Source organism: Myotis nattereri, assembly GCF_964212035.1.
Source record: "Myotis nattereri genome assembly, chromosome: 17".
NCBI lineage: Eukaryota > Metazoa > Chordata > Mammalia > Chiroptera > Vespertilionidae > Myotis > Myotis nattereri.
The window spans coordinates 33,101,898-33,117,540 of NC_138092.1; the positions used below are offsets into that span (position 1 = coordinate 33,101,898).

Below are 15,643 nucleotides of genomic sequence, written 5' to 3' on the forward strand. Positions count from 1 at the left end.
AGTAGGCTATACCATTTAGGTTTGTGTTAATGCACTCACAATGACAAAATCATCTAATGGCACATTTCTCAAAAAAACATTTCCATCATTAAGTGATGTGTGATTATATATTACACACTTAATTTCTGAGTGAAACAGACTTTGTCTCTTGGCAGAAAACTTGAAAGGTGTTTTAACTCTAGTATCTTACACATTTGATTATCGATATTGATGGTGCTCTCTTTTGCATGTGAAATAACATTACAGAGTGTAATAACAGAACTAGGCTATAAAAGGCTGCTTGTGGGCAATTTCACTACTGAACGATAATCTGGAATGTAATCATTTTATCATGTTTACTATAAAGCAGTGGTTTCCAACCTTTTTTTTGCCACGCCCCACCTAAGCATCTCTAAAATCCTAATGTCCTCCTCTCCCCCATGACATATAATTCTTATTATTCAAAAAGTGAACTCCTTTTCACATAGGGAAGCCTAAAAGGCCACTAACTTGGTCTAAATAAGCTTCCAAAGAACATGGCATCCATGAAAAAGAAACATAAAAAAACAAAGGACAGTTGAAGTACTGAGGAAATCATTAAGAAATTGTTAAAAAAATAATATGAAGTGATATGAAAAAATAGCAAATAAAGTTTTAAAACATAATAGAGAACTGATATGCATAAATATGTCACAATATATCTATAACAATAAAAGCATAATATGCTAATTAGACTGACATCCTCCTGGACATCCTTCCTTCCATCCTTTCTTCTGGACAAAGCTGCAGTGGGGGTGGGTGTGGGCGTGGGCGTGGGCTTAGGCAGAGGCCCCGGCCGCGGCGGTGGTGGGCGGGGGTTGGGGGTTGGGGGTTGGGGGCCGGGGCCAAGGCCCTTGCACAAATTTCGTGCATCAGGCCTCTAGTATTTATATAATGTATATGAGGCCCCTAGAACCATAAGAAATGCAAAAAATTCACTGTTAATAACTCTTTCTCAAATTGCCCCCCTTAAAAATCAAATTGCCCCCTTGGGGGATGTGTGCCCCACATTGAGAACCACTGCTGTAAAGAGTCCAAAATCTGACTTTAAAATAGAATTGCATATGGATCCTTTGCTTTGGCTCTAAGTGCCTTTTTCACCATGTCCCAGTTTAATTTTTTCCCCTGAGAATTCCAGCACACGTACAGTCAACCTTTATTGCCATATGTTTATATCATATATGTGTGTGTATATATATATAGATTTTTTTAATCATTGCCTTATTCATTCAGCAGATAAATACGAAAGGTTACCAGTAAGCCACTATAGCCCAGTCTTCTTCTTCTTTTTTTTTTTTTTAAAGCTCAGGCTGCCTGGAAAGGCAAATCCAATTTCTCTGTTTTATAATTTTCAGTGTTGAGGGCCATTGTGTCTCATGCTGAATTTATTACTAAGTATTTTATGTTTTTATTGTTACTGTACTTGCCTTTTCAGTTTTACTTCCCAGTTGGTTTATAGAAATGTCCTGTATCCTGTGACTTCACTCAGTTCACCTATTAGTTCTAGTAGTCCTATAGAACATCCTTAAGATTTTCTGCCCAACAATCATGTCACCTGCGAATGGAGAGCATTTTACTTCTTTTTGATCTTTGTACTTTTTGCTTTTTTCTTGCAATATTATTTTTAAGATAGTATTACTTAAATATGAAATGAAGTGAAAACTCTAAAACTAAAATAAGACTACACATAAAAATAATAATTTAGTGTGTTGGGTGATACTATTTTGTGGAAACTAAATCACAACTCAAAACATGAATTAGGCCGAAACCGGTTTGGCTCAGTGGATAGAGCGTCGGCCTGCAGACTCAAGGGTCCCAGATTCCATTCCGGTCAAGGGCATGTACCTGGGTTGCGGGCACATCCCCAGTGGGAGATGTGCAGGAGGCAGCTGATCAATGTTTCTCTCTCATCGATGTTTCTAACTCTCTATCTCTCTCTCCCTTCCTCTCTGTAAAAAATCAATAAAATATATTTTTAAAAAAAAACAAAAAAACATGAATTAGTCCTAAGTCTTAGAACCACATTCTTACTCTCATTTGGGCCATTTTGGACCATTACTGTTCACCATTTTTTACCACTTGAACTTTTCTAACTCTCTCATTTTGTAGTACTCTTTGAGGTTATTTGATCTTTGGTTGATACTGTATATTAGACTGAATCTATTTTCTCAAAGCTGAAATACTACTTTATTTTATAAATGCACACTTGGGCACTAGAGTCTCTTAAAGCAGTTCTTTATTATTGTGTGCTCATGCGGAGGATCAAGAATGTGACAATCTCAATTAAATGGAAGCATAAGTTTAAAGTTTGAAGAGTTGACTTCCAAAAACAGAACCTCCAAAGCATAGTCTTTGATTGTCCTTTCCCTTGATGAATTTTTATTTTGAATTTTACAGTGCAGAATTGGTCTGTTTGCTTTACATTTTTTGTCTTTTGCTCTCTTAATGCTAAAGGACCCATCATGTTGTTGGGACAGTGCATGTCAAGCTTGTCTCAGTATTATAGCACTTTAATGGCTCTGGACAAATGTACAGGCTTTTGAACAGCTGGGAGTTTTATCCATCTGTTACTGTCCTTGTTCTGCTCTGTAGCATGAATTTTTCCACTCCTGTCAGCCAACCTATGCAGATTTCATTTCTGGTAAGGCATCCTGAAGAATTGAATTTATTATATATTTTAAGTCCAATCATTTGTTCATCTATAAACTTTGTCTTTTCTTGAAATACGCACACCTTTTTCTTTTAAATTTTAATATGATAATGTGGGAGTTGTATTTTTCTAACTTTTTATTGTTTTTAAAAACTTTATTAAATTATTTTGTTGCAAAAATAATGTAGCGAGTTTTTGTATGTTCTTTATTTAGTTTTAGATTATATTACATAATCATAGTACATTTATCCAAACTAAGAAATTAACATTGGTACCACAATCCTAAACTACAGACTTAATTTTAAAAATTTTTTAAATTATAGTTGACATACATTTGTATAACTTATGTAAATGTTCAAGAAGCTTTGCATTTGTCATGTCTCCTTCATGCTATGACAGGTTCTCTTCCCTTATTAGACTGAGGTTATAGGATTTGGGGAAGAATACCATGTAAGTGGTGTGTCCTTATCTGGTCATATATAACTTATTGCTAGTGATAGTAACTTTGATTACTTGGTTCAGGTTGTGTCTGCTAGGATTCTCCTAAGTAAATGGCTTTTTTCTCCTTTGCATACTCTATTCTTTGAATCAAGTCATTATGTCCAGCTCACACTCTAAAGGAGGAAAATTAAGCCCCACCTCATGCATCAAAGAATTCGTGTGATTTTTTTTTGTTTTTATTTAGCTTTTCCATTTGTTCTTTTTCCTACTTCTAGAATATTCATTTTGTCTTGGATCTAGTCTTTAGTTATTTTTTCTTTGTGATTTCCTGCTTTTTATTTTTATTCCTGCTCTGTAATCTGAGATAATTCTTGCACTCTGTATTCTACTTCCCAAATGAGTCACTGACCATTTCCCCATTTAATTCATCTACTGAAATGTTTAATTTGAAAATCAGATTTCTAATAAGCCAGGGTGTTTGTTTTTTGTGGCATTTGAAATCTTGCCTGCTTGCAAGCTTTTTGTACACCTCCCCCAATCTCCTTGGTGTTCACTGCCTCTTTCAGCAGTTCTATTTTATTGTATTTGTGTTCTGAATACTTATTCTCATTTTCTTTCTGGGTAGTTTGGCTTCTTAGAAACAGTTACTTTTCCATGGTGGTTCATTTGTGCTCAGGTCTGGTTAATGAAAACAGAAGTTGCTAATGGTGATAAACCTATCTCTGATTAAAGGAAATAAATTATTTACCTGTAATGTTAAAGGCAAGCTGTTGGCCCCTCTGAGGGCACTGAAGAAAATTTTGTTTTCTGGCTCTTCTCTTGTTTGCTCATCTGTTAATAAGCTGTCAAAAAACATGGATTGGCAAGTAAACTTTCTTCTGGAGTTGACCTCCACAGGCCAATTTCTGGATCTCAGATCATGTGTTGTCTCCAGTGCCTTTGCTCAGTTTTTTTTTTTCTTTAAATATATTTTTATTGATTTTTTTACAGAGAGTAAAGGAGAGGGATAGAGAGTTAGAAACATCGTTGAGAGAGAAACATCCACCAGCTGCCTCCTGCACACCTGCTACTGGGGATGTGCCCGCAACCAAGGTACATGACCTTGACCAGAATCGAACCTGGGACCTTTCAGTCCTCAGGCCGACGCTCTATCCACTGAGCCAAACCTGTTTGGCTTTGCCCAGTTTTGAATGAAGAAGAAGCCCTGTGCCAGGGACTCAAAAGCAGTCAAATCTCAATCTGCCTGGTTGAGGCCTAGCTCTATTAGTGAAAAATGATCCCTCCACAAATTGTTTTTTGAGTTGTCAATCATTATTAAAGGTACAAATTGAGTTCTATGAATCACTTTGGAAAGTTTGTATGCTAACTGTTGTACGTGTTTGAAGTGCCATCTTCTGAACCATCTCTAGAGGCTTAGTCCTTCTCCAGGTGTACTGGACCATGGCTTTTTTTGTGTAGTTCAGGTTCCCTTTCTCCCATTGTTACCTCCCAACTCCACCAGTAGGAGTAATTATGAAGTTGGCTGTGTAATATGAACCTGTCTGAAAGCAGAGGTATTGAGACTTCAGGAGGACTTGAGTTTTATTGATGGACATTTACCATACTTAGGACTATCAAATTTGTATGTACATCCTGGACCTTTTCTCTTACCTTCAGACTCATGTGTCCATTTGCCTACTTGATATCTTCACTTAGTTGTCTAATAAGCCATCTTAAATGTAATAGAACTAATTCCTTTGCCTGCCCTAAACCTCCTCCATCATATACAGGACACTACTGTTCTTCCAGTTGTTTAGGCCAAGACTATTGGACTCATTCTTGATACTTCTCTTTCTCACCCCATTTCTAATCAGTCTTTCAGTAAGTTTTGTTGTCCCTGATTTAAAAATGTATTCCAAATCCAAGCACTTTTCACTAACTGCATCTTTTACCCTGGTCTAAGTGCTAATTATTTTGCTAGCCTTCTTACTGGCCTTCCTGCTGCCACCTTTACTCTTCTTCACTCTAATCAGCAAAATAGCCCTTAAGAGCTCCTTGGTGACAAGTGAGACTGGACTGTTAGTTTTCTCATGCTCTTCATGACAGTGTTAGTATCAAAGTATTGCTAATGTCAAAATACATCAGAAAATAGGCCTTTTCTGGTTTCTGGAACAGTTGGTGTAAGTTTAGAATTAATTGTCAAGTCTGGGACAATCACATAGATGCACCTGTAAAACCGTATGAGCCTGGTGGCTTTTTTGGGTGGTAGATTTTTGTTGATTAAACTTCTTTAGTTATAAGTCTCTTCAGGTTTTCTATTCTTGAGTTTATTGTGGTAAATTGTATTTTTAGGAGCTTGTCCATTCTTTAGCTTTTCCTGTAAACTGGCATATTTACATTAATGGTATTTTTATCTGTATCTGTCTTCATTATATTATTTATGTTTAATTTTTTAAATATCATTCTTTTCAGAGATTTTTTTTCCTATTGTTGGATTTCTTCCTCCCCCTCCAGCTTTAAATTGTAGTTCTATGGTTCTCCTTTATTTTTGCTTTGGTTTCATTTTTTCTGCTGCAATCTTATTTTATTTCTTCTACTTTCGGGGACTTACTGTTACACATTTTTAACATATTGGAATTTCCAAATGTGGGTAAGTTGTGGGGTTTTTTTGTTAGGATTATCTCTTGTGCTTCTAAAATTTATGTCAGAAAATGCAAGCTGCATGATACTGACTCTTCGGCATATTGTTACTTTTTGTCTTTGTTCAATGTGTGCTCTGTCATTATTTGGCTGTTTTCTGTATTCTGTATATTTAATCTCTATTTTTACTAACTTGTCTGCTCTAACAATTACTAAGAGAAATGTGTTAAATTCTCATTTTAATTAGGAACCTGTCTTTGTAATTCTGACAACGTTCAATATATAAAGTTGTGATTTTAGTTTAATATTGTTACAGCTTTAAGGAAAAAAATTCTTACTTAGTATGTAGTGATCATTTTATCTCCAACAATGGTTTTTGCCTTAAAGCCCATTTGTCTTATGGTAATATAGTGATACCAGTTTTCATTTAGTTTGCTTTTATTACTTTGAACTTTCCTGTGCTCCTATGTTTTAAAGTTATTTCTTATAAATCGTGTGTGACTGGATATAAATTTTTTAAATCTGAGCTGCTATTTTGTGTTGTCATTGATGAATCTATATTTTTTTATTGCTTGATAGAAATGTATATTTCTGCCATCTTATTTTGTGCTTTAATTAATCTAGATCTAACTAACGCTCTCCCACTTTTCTGTCTTATTTGAAGTTCTTTATCCTGTTCAGTGAGTTAGCGGTTATGTGTTATGTACATTGATTAAATTTTATTGATTTGTTTGAATGTGTAGTTGATTATAGTTCAAACTGAAACAGCATCTTTAACTTTTATTTAAATAACACATGATCCTCATTGATATAACTGATCTCCCTGGAATTAAACCTCTCTCTGTCTAACTTTTCCTTAAGTAATGTGACCTTTGTTTTTATAGTTTGGGGCTCTTCATGGAGTTGATGAATTTCTCTAATTTTGATCAGTCATATTTTATGGGAAGAATGAGCAGTGTGCTGTTAACATCCTCTTGCTTTATCTATAATACCGTGTTTTATATCTAGCTATTTAAAGCAGACTTCAGATTTCTCATACAAATCTGTTTCATCTTCTGAGAACCAAACTTTATGTTTAGGCTGCATTTATGTTTAGGACCTTTGCAAAATTAGGTTAAGTTTCATGATACCAATTTTGTGTGTGCGTGTGTGTGTGTGTGTGTGTGTGTGTGTTTTCCTTTATGTTGTTTTGTTTTTGTTTTTGCTTATCCTTTTGAGATATGATCACTTAGCTCTATTTTTTCATGTTTGTTTTATTTTTTAATTTCAGAATATCTTGATACTTATGTATCTATGAAATAAGTTTATTTGTAGTTATGTAGTAGGACATATAATTAATAGCTTTCTGTATTAAATACTGTTACTCAAGTTCTAGGATTATGTTAAAATGAATTTGGTAACAACTTAAAGTTCTCTAATTTTCTGATGTTGTCACGGAGGACAGTAAACTAATTTGACCATTTGTAAAGTATGTTCTTATTGTGGAACATGAAAAATAAAATGAAAGTAGTGAAAGCAGAGTCTTATAATGTGTTAAACACAAGTGGTTTTTATAGTGTGGTTCTTGGACCAGCAGTATTAGGATCTCCTGTGAACTTGTTAGAACTGCAAGCTCACAGGTTTGTTCAGCTTCTGAGTTTGTGGACTCAGTAGTGTTTCCACAAGCCATCCAGGGAATTCTGGTGTTGCTGAAGTTTGAGAACCTCTGAGTTACACAAAGATGGTACAAACACACTGATGCATTCAATTGAAAGAAGTCTTATAGGTAAATATATTTGGTTAATAAACATGAAAACATCACGTAGTTTAACTTTTGTTCAAGGGGATTCTGCTTTATAAGAGGAAATTAATCAGTGTTAATGTTTCTTCATGTGGAAAGTTATACTGAACATGATAATATGATACCGAGGAAGTTTGTGATTGAAAGTATTTTTATTAACACTGAAAATTTAGTAGGACTCTTTTCCAATTTCCTTTTCTACTAACCCTACCTGAGCAAATCGTTTTGAAATTGCTACAGTCTCCTTTTAAGTCTCTTTGATACCTCATTATCAAAAACTCTTTGAAAGGGCTAGAAAGATATTATTGTAATGTCTTCACCTTAACCAAAATACTGTGGGGAAATAGGGATGTGGAGAGGGCCTTTACTCTCCTGAAATAAATGTTTGTAGTTTTTACTTAAAAATGGTATGTGGTGATCATCCCACTATGGTGTGTAGAGATAATAGTAAATCAGTTTTTACTAATTACTTGAATTAGTATTTGAAGAACTTTTTATGGAGATGGTTTACATTATATTAATTTAAATCTTATATAAATGATGGCATTTTGTTACATTTTTTTTGTGTGTGTGTGTGTGTTTTTTTCCAGGAGAGAAATAGAAACAAACAATAACCATATGAAGATGTCCTCTTAGAATTACAACACTAATGATGTAGACTCTGGAAATGCCTAATAAGTCAAAGAAGACATTATTAAAGCTTTTTTTTTTCTGCATAAGGTGACATCTTTGAACTTTTTAACACAGAATTGACTCTTGTAATGATTTTCATCAGCGCATCTGCCCTTATATTCTCACCAAACACACTTGAGAACTGTAACTTCGTCAAGCACTTTCTGTCCTGAAGCTTTTACCAGTATCTGCTGTCTTTTGTAATTATGCATCCTAGCTAAGGCACAGAAGACTGAATGAATGCAAAGATTCATTAACTCTTTGAATTTGTTAAATACTAACAGTTAACTATTAGAAGTGGTTCAATGATGTAAGAGTCACATTGCTTCAACATTTCTTTGTTGTAGTTTTTAAATTGTCAATTTTTAGCTATTTGACAGATTAAAAGCAAAATAATCATGCCATATTTAGTCCTGGAGTTCAAGTCTAAATGTTTATGTGAAGAATTACTGTAGTAAACTTTTAATATGGCAAAGCAACCTTAAGCTCTATTTTAGCCAAATGAAACATAATCTGAGATTATATTAGAACATTTTCCTTGTCTTTAAATTGTTTGGTGTAACAGAATATTGATATGCAGCTTGGTGGATTTCACCAGTTAATGCACATTCTTCTTTCCTCCTTCCCCCAATAATATGTAAACTGAAAAATGTGCATTTGTCTGAGGAATTATTTTGTTTGCTACCACTTAATGAATCTCAAAATTTTGAGTAAATGTACCTCAGTCTAATCAGACTTTTTATGACCTTTATAACTACATTTAAAATCCTTAATTCCTATTTCTGGGTGTTTGCGAGCCTGATTGCTATCATGAAGTAAACATTTATTACTCTAGGTATTCACTAGCTAAATAAACATAGTTCTTGTTTAGCAAGCATATACTGTTCAACTCTTTTCTCCAGCTTTTGCAGTGTCCTGGCATCCTTAAAATACTTTGAAAATATGGCCTTGATCCATGGATTAAATCAGTATCTAAGTGAATGTGTTGATGTTTTATTGATCAGATCTATATAAATGGGATACAGCATATATCTGGGTATTCTTATAGTTATCTTTTTAACATCTTATTTTTTTCATTAATTACATATCAACATTAATTTTGTGTCTTGAAGCAAATTGATTTTGTATAATTAAACGTGTCATCTGTATTAATTGATCTGATGGCATATGGTTATGAAGATAATGTACTGCCCCTTATATTACTGTTCCAAAAGGAGAAAGCTATGTAGAAAGATATAAGGGTGAAAATAGCAATACAGTAGATTTGAATACCTTGGTGTTTTGCATTACTGCATTTATGTTTACATCATGTTTAGAAACCTTTTCATTTACATTTACATATTTGATCACTTCAGTTCAAAATTTAGTGGCAGATACTTCTTTGAGGTTTTCATTTATATAATTATTTTGTACAATGTTTTCTTAAAATGTGCAAATGCTGTATTCAAGTGAAATAAAATACAGTATTTGTAGATAATCGTAGCTATTTCACACGTCTTTGGTAGTCCCATTGTAGTTATATCAGTGTTTACTGAAGGGAACATTAAAATATTAATGGTATATTACAAAATAAAGACTTTCTTAAAGGAAAGTTGCACCTATTTTACCTTTTTAAGAGTAAGCCATGAAATCTTATCTTGTGACATGTCTCTTAACTATTTATAATAAAAATTGGCATTTGGGTATAGTAACCACAGCAATGTTCTACATCCCTAAGATTATATAGGTAGGACATGTCAAAGATGACTGTAGTCACTCTGGAGGTCCTATTAGAGAAAACTGTAAAGGGAGACCTCATAGAAAGGATATGATTCCCACTCTGAGGTTCACTTTTTCTGGTGCTTTATTAGCAACTCTGAATATTTTTATAAAACTAGTTACATTATAAATGGATTGAGTGTTTGATTTACATTTGGTTTTTATGTAAGAAGTGTCACAGAAACACGCAGCAAGCGGGCTGATTGCAACAGCAGACTCGGAAACGTCTAATGTAATTGAGTAGTCTGCTCATCGTGAGGTGTACATCCCAGTGCCTTTAACCTGGATTTCTAATACCAAGTGAAATGGGTGCAGCATTCCTTTGGAAATAAAAACTTTATCTTTTTCAATCGGTAATTATTTTTTCCATTTTACGATTTCTTCAGAGCACCTACTTTCTCTTCCTCCTTGGTCTATCAATATATTGCAAAATGTTTTCCCTCTAAATGAAATGATCACAGGTTGTCTAAATAGCAAAACTAACTGAATGTTTAACTGTAGCGACCAAAAAGGAGAGAACCTGGGCTCCACAGCAGGAAACACATAATCAAATGTTTGAATAATCACAAATTAAGACATGCCCAGGAAATTTCTTGCTTAATATTTTTCCAAGATTTGGTTTGAATGTTTCTTATTAAAGTTATCTTAAGTATTTTATTTTGGAAGGTATATAGTTTGTATATTTAACAGAAAGGGGGAAAATGTAACCAAAATTAGTATTCTGTCTCTATACTTATTGGTACTTGAAGATTCCTTTCAAAAGAAACCCCAGCCTTTTCCTAATTTCAATACTTAATTCCTCATTTTAACTTGTGATCTTTCTAATTCAAAAGCTGTTTTCTTTTTGAATACCATGCATGGAGGTTAAGCTGATGATAAAATGGTTTGCAATAAAAGGAGTCAGCTTAAGTCATTTAATCATTTCAAGTGCTTTCTGCATCCTATAAAAATAAGTTTGAGACATTTAAGAGAATTGTGTTTTCATTAAGTTTTGCATATCTTTTGTTATGCCATGTAAATTCCCTTTTTCGTATGATTACAGAAAGGTTATGATAAAATGATTATTAGTTCATTTATATTCACTTGTAGCAATTACATGAGAATTTGAATTTTGTCATGTTTGGGTTTGTTCATTCCCGTGAATGATGGTACAGTTAGGTGAGCTTTTCTGTTATGGTACCCAAACTCACCATTTGGTCCTCTTTAATCTTTGAGGGTTTCAATAAAAATTGTTCACTCGTATCTGTGTTCTTTCCTTTTATCTTTATAAATATGTACTGTCTGCTGGAAAACACAACATTGTTGTCGACACTGTTCTGGGTTTCCTGATTGACAGATCTTTCAAGCACAGAGAGATTATAGCACTCATTTTAGCTGGGCACTTAAAATTAAGTGGGAGAATTAGAGAAAGGGAGATTAACCACTTATCCTAATCATTGCCCATTTAAGTGATTTTATTGAATACCATGACGAAACCTAGAGGAAAAGAGAAAGAGGCCTGTTTATGTTCATGTAAGAGGAGGAAGTAGTGTCACCAGCTAAGAACCTTGATCCTCCATTCTTGGTACCAGGGAATGCTTTTCTAATGATCTGTACATTATCCTTTGGGTAGATAGAGCTTATGTCGGTAGGATTATGGTGACTCTGGATGATACATTTATCATTTCAGGGTTATCTAAAGTACTTGTTCTGATGGGGGAAAACCAGAGTTTAGGTTTGTGATGTCAGTACCTGCTGAGAGCATACAACACTGTTGGCCTGTGACCAAGGCAGAGTTTTCTGGAACCACCCTAGGTGTCCTATATTGCAGTATCATCAGAAGCCTCCTTTTTACTGGTCAGCGAATGGGTGGGTTTGTATGTCATCAGTACACTTGTATTTAAGATCATACTTACTGACTTGGCTTTATCTTGATTAGGGGTACTAGATATAGTACTTAACTGACAAATTCAAGCTTGTTTGCTTTCAAATCACCGTACTTACCATTGCATAATCTTGATGTACATGCAGTCTTTCCCCAGTTCTCTTTGTGCAATGGAGAGAAGCAGAACTCGCCTATATATCACCTAGTAGTGACAGTTTAAATAGTTTATAAACAGTGAACTAAATTCAGTTTGTCTACTCTATAATTTGTTAACCTGTACAACATTGGTACTAAATATAAATTGTTTCTGTAAAACTTAGTATGCAAGGAAAATGGATGCAGAGAGTTTTGTAACACTGGTGGGTTCCGCATTCCTTCCTGCTAGCCCACTTCCAAAGAATACATATAATACACTTAGATATTTAGATATTCAAGTGCCATTTTAAAATATGGGAGCCCTAGCTGGGTGGCTCAGTTAGTTGGAGCATCATCTCCTGCACCAAAGAGTTGCAGGTTCAATCCCTGTCAGGGCCAGTAAGGGAGGCAGCCGATTGCTATTTCTCTTTCACATTGATGTTTCTCTCTCTCATCCTCAGGTGAGGATTAAAAAACATATACTTTTTAAAAAGGATATTTCTGACACATCATAACCAGAGTGGAATTACACTGTGTCGGGGAAGAGCTTAAATTCAGCAGTAGAAAGACCAGGCTTCCATCTAACTGGTAGAATGATACCGAACAGACCATTTCCTTTGTAGTTAGTGCACTTAGTAAATTCCAGGACATTGGTGTAGAATGCATCTAAGATTCTTTGCCATTTTCAGAGGCTATGACCTACTCTAGCAATGGCAAATGGTTCTTTTGAAAGTATGTTTGGAAGGTAATATAATTTGTAATATTCATCCTTTATTCTCAGAGTGTAGGTAATGAATACCTCAGATGGTATTTTATTCAATCTGATCAAATGTGACCACTACTTCCATTAAGTGAATTTTGAAGTCTAGTGGTACAAAATCTCCATCTTTTCCACTGTGCTGGGTAAAAGAAGCAAGAGTATGTGTGTCCCAGAGAATTCCAAGCTTGCTTCTCTTCTGCCACTTGACATTATACTTGATTTTTTTTTTAATGCATTTTGTTTTTTAGAACAGAGCTGCAGAAAAAATTGGGAAGACAGTACAGAAGTTCCCATATACCTTGCACCCAGCTTCCCCTGTTAACATCTTACATTAGTATGGTACATTTGTTACAGTTAAGGAGCCAATATTGACCCACTTTTTCAATAAAAATTTAAAGTTTTTACCTAATGTTTTTTTCTGGTCCAGGATGCCACATTACTATTTGTTGTTAGGTCTCCTTGGGTTCCTCTTGGCTATGATGGTTTCTCAGACTTGTTTTTGATGACAATATTGAGGAGTTTAGTTTACATATTTTACAGAATGTTCCTCCTTTGGAATTTATCTTGTGTTTTTATAATGACTTAAAAAAATTTTTATTGATTGATTTGAGAGAGAAACATTGATTTGTTGTTCCAATTATTTATACATTTTTAGTTGATTCTTATATATGCCCTGACTGAGGACCGAATCTACAACCTTGGGGTATCGAGACAACTGAGCCACATGGCAGGGCCGTTGCGTTTTATGATTAGACTGTGATTAATGAGTTTTGGGGAGGAAGACCACATAAGTGAGTGCCATTTCCATCGCATCATTATGAAGGCCATGGCCTGTTGATACTGACCTTGATCACCTGGCTGAGATAGTGTCATTTTCTCCATTCTAAAGCTACTTTCCCCCCCCTCTCCCTCCTCTTCATACTCTACTCTTTGGAAGGAGGTCACAGCCCACCTTTGAGTGGCTAATTATGCTCCCATTTACCCTTGTGTTTTGAAAGAGGAAATGGGAATCTATTTTATTACTTCTTAGCCTCATGTCAACAGACTTGTGAGTGAATGTTTTCTTTTTGTATATTTTTAGAATTCCCACCCTCTTCCCTCTTACCCATTTTTCAATAGAACAATTATATATTGGAAGAATTCTAATGAATACTCACACCTACTCCCTGAATGCTAATTGTGTGCAAAGCAGAGCGATGATTTTATTTTTTTATTTTATTTTTTTACCGTTTACTGCCCTACTGCCTGGTACAATTAAGTTTTTAAATATTTCAATTAGCCAATTTAAATTAGTCTGAAATAAGGTTTATTTTTATTATTTTTAACTTTAGTACTAGGTTATAGACAACAACTGATGTTAATTAAATTTCTGCAATTAGCCTTTGAGTAACTTTCCACTAGTTTTGTCAAAGAGGAAAAAGCACAAATTATTTACCTTTTATATGAGGCCTAATATAATTAATTTTTAATTACAGTCCTTCAGATGTTTGAAGGAAACTTCTCTTTGTTTACTTCCAGAAAAACTTTCAGAGAATTTCAACTAAAAAGAATTTTTGTCTTTCTTTTTACACTAAGCAACAAATGTATCAAACATGGTTGCCTTTTTTCCAGAGCGATGATTTTAATAAAGGATTGAAGGTGTGTTAAAGAGAAGATTTAGATTATGTCAAAATATCTATTATTTTGTATTTTTATGATCCAGGAAAGTCATTTTTAATTGAATTTATTGGGGTGACATTGGTTCACAAAATCATACAGGTTTTATAAGTGTACAACTCAAGAAACATCTGCACACTGCATCATATGCTCACCACCCCAAGCAAAGTCTTTGTGCCCATCCCCTGCCCCTTTGCCAACCTCCCACCCACATTTCCCTCTGGCTATCACCACATATTGGCATATATAGATTTTTTAATGGAATGCTTTTGAAGCTCTTCTTAGGCTCTGGCCAAGAACATAGACTTTGGTGTCAGATAAATCGGTCTTGGAATCCTGAGTCCACTAAACTAGCTTTGAGCTAGATTTCCTCATGGACTAAAAAATCCTATATAATAAAAGCCTAATATGCCAAGTGTCTGGTCGGCTGGTCAGCCATTCAACCAATCAAAGTATAATATGTTAATGATATGCTAAGGCTGCTCAACCACTCGCTATGATGTGCACTGACCACCAGGGGACAGACACTCCAATCTGTAGGGTAGCTTGCTGCTGGGGTCCAGCCAATTGGGATTGAGTGAGACCGGCTGGACACACCCTGGAGCCCTCCCACAGTCCCTCCCCAGCTGCCCAACCTCCCGCACGGCTCCTTGGCCCCAATTGTGCACAGGTGGGGTCCCTCAGCCTGGCCTGCACCCTCGCAATCAGGGTTGAGGGGCCCCCTCCCCCGAGTGCACAAATTTCATGATCCGGGCCTCTAGTATATATATAATAGAGCTTATTTCAGAAAGATTAAGTGAACTAGTATAAAGTGCTTAGCACAATCTTGGGCCTATGGCAAGCAAGTCCTTAATGTTAACTTCTCACATGTTAACTATCCTCTTTTTTCTTATGGAGAATTTAGAATTTATTGATTGCCATTGAAGATTTCTTAGGATACTCTTCACTGCTTTGAAGGTTGTAGAAAGTTTATTTCTTTCAGTTCATACTACATCATTGAGATCCTGAGACCAGCCACTGCCTGAATAAAACTTAAATTACTGTTTATCTTTATTTTTGCAACTTTTGGTTTCTAGAGTTTTCAGTGATTGCAAGCCATGCTTTTGTTAAGTAAAATGTGACAACATAGAGTTAGTTTATCCTGCTAGAGCAGAGCAGATGGCAGAACTAAAGACCAATTAGACGAAAAGGAAAGCAAAAGTGGAATAATAACACGAAAACCTATGAACAATAGAAGACAGGTGAAAGATGAAAATTAGATCAGAAGTGTTTTTGTTTTGCTTGTTATAA

General features: G+C 34.9%; 1 protein-coding gene across 3 annotated transcripts in view; it reads left to right on the top strand.

Moving 5' to 3' along the window:
• Nucleotides 1–9,159, top strand: part of YTHDF3 (YTH N6-methyladenosine RNA binding protein F3) — a 37,964-nt gene extending 28,805 nt beyond the window's left edge. For all 3 annotated transcript variants that reach the window (XM_081111384.1, XM_081111382.1, XM_081111383.1), the window contains one exon: nt 8,099–9,159. In XM_081111384.1, coding sequence (XP_080967510.1) covers nt 8,099–8,122 — 24 coding nt within the window. In that variant the 3' untranslated portion in view covers nt 8,123–9,159. The remainder of the gene's footprint in view (nt 1–8,098) is intronic.
• The last annotated feature ends 6,484 nt before the right edge of the window (nt 9,160–15,643 follow it).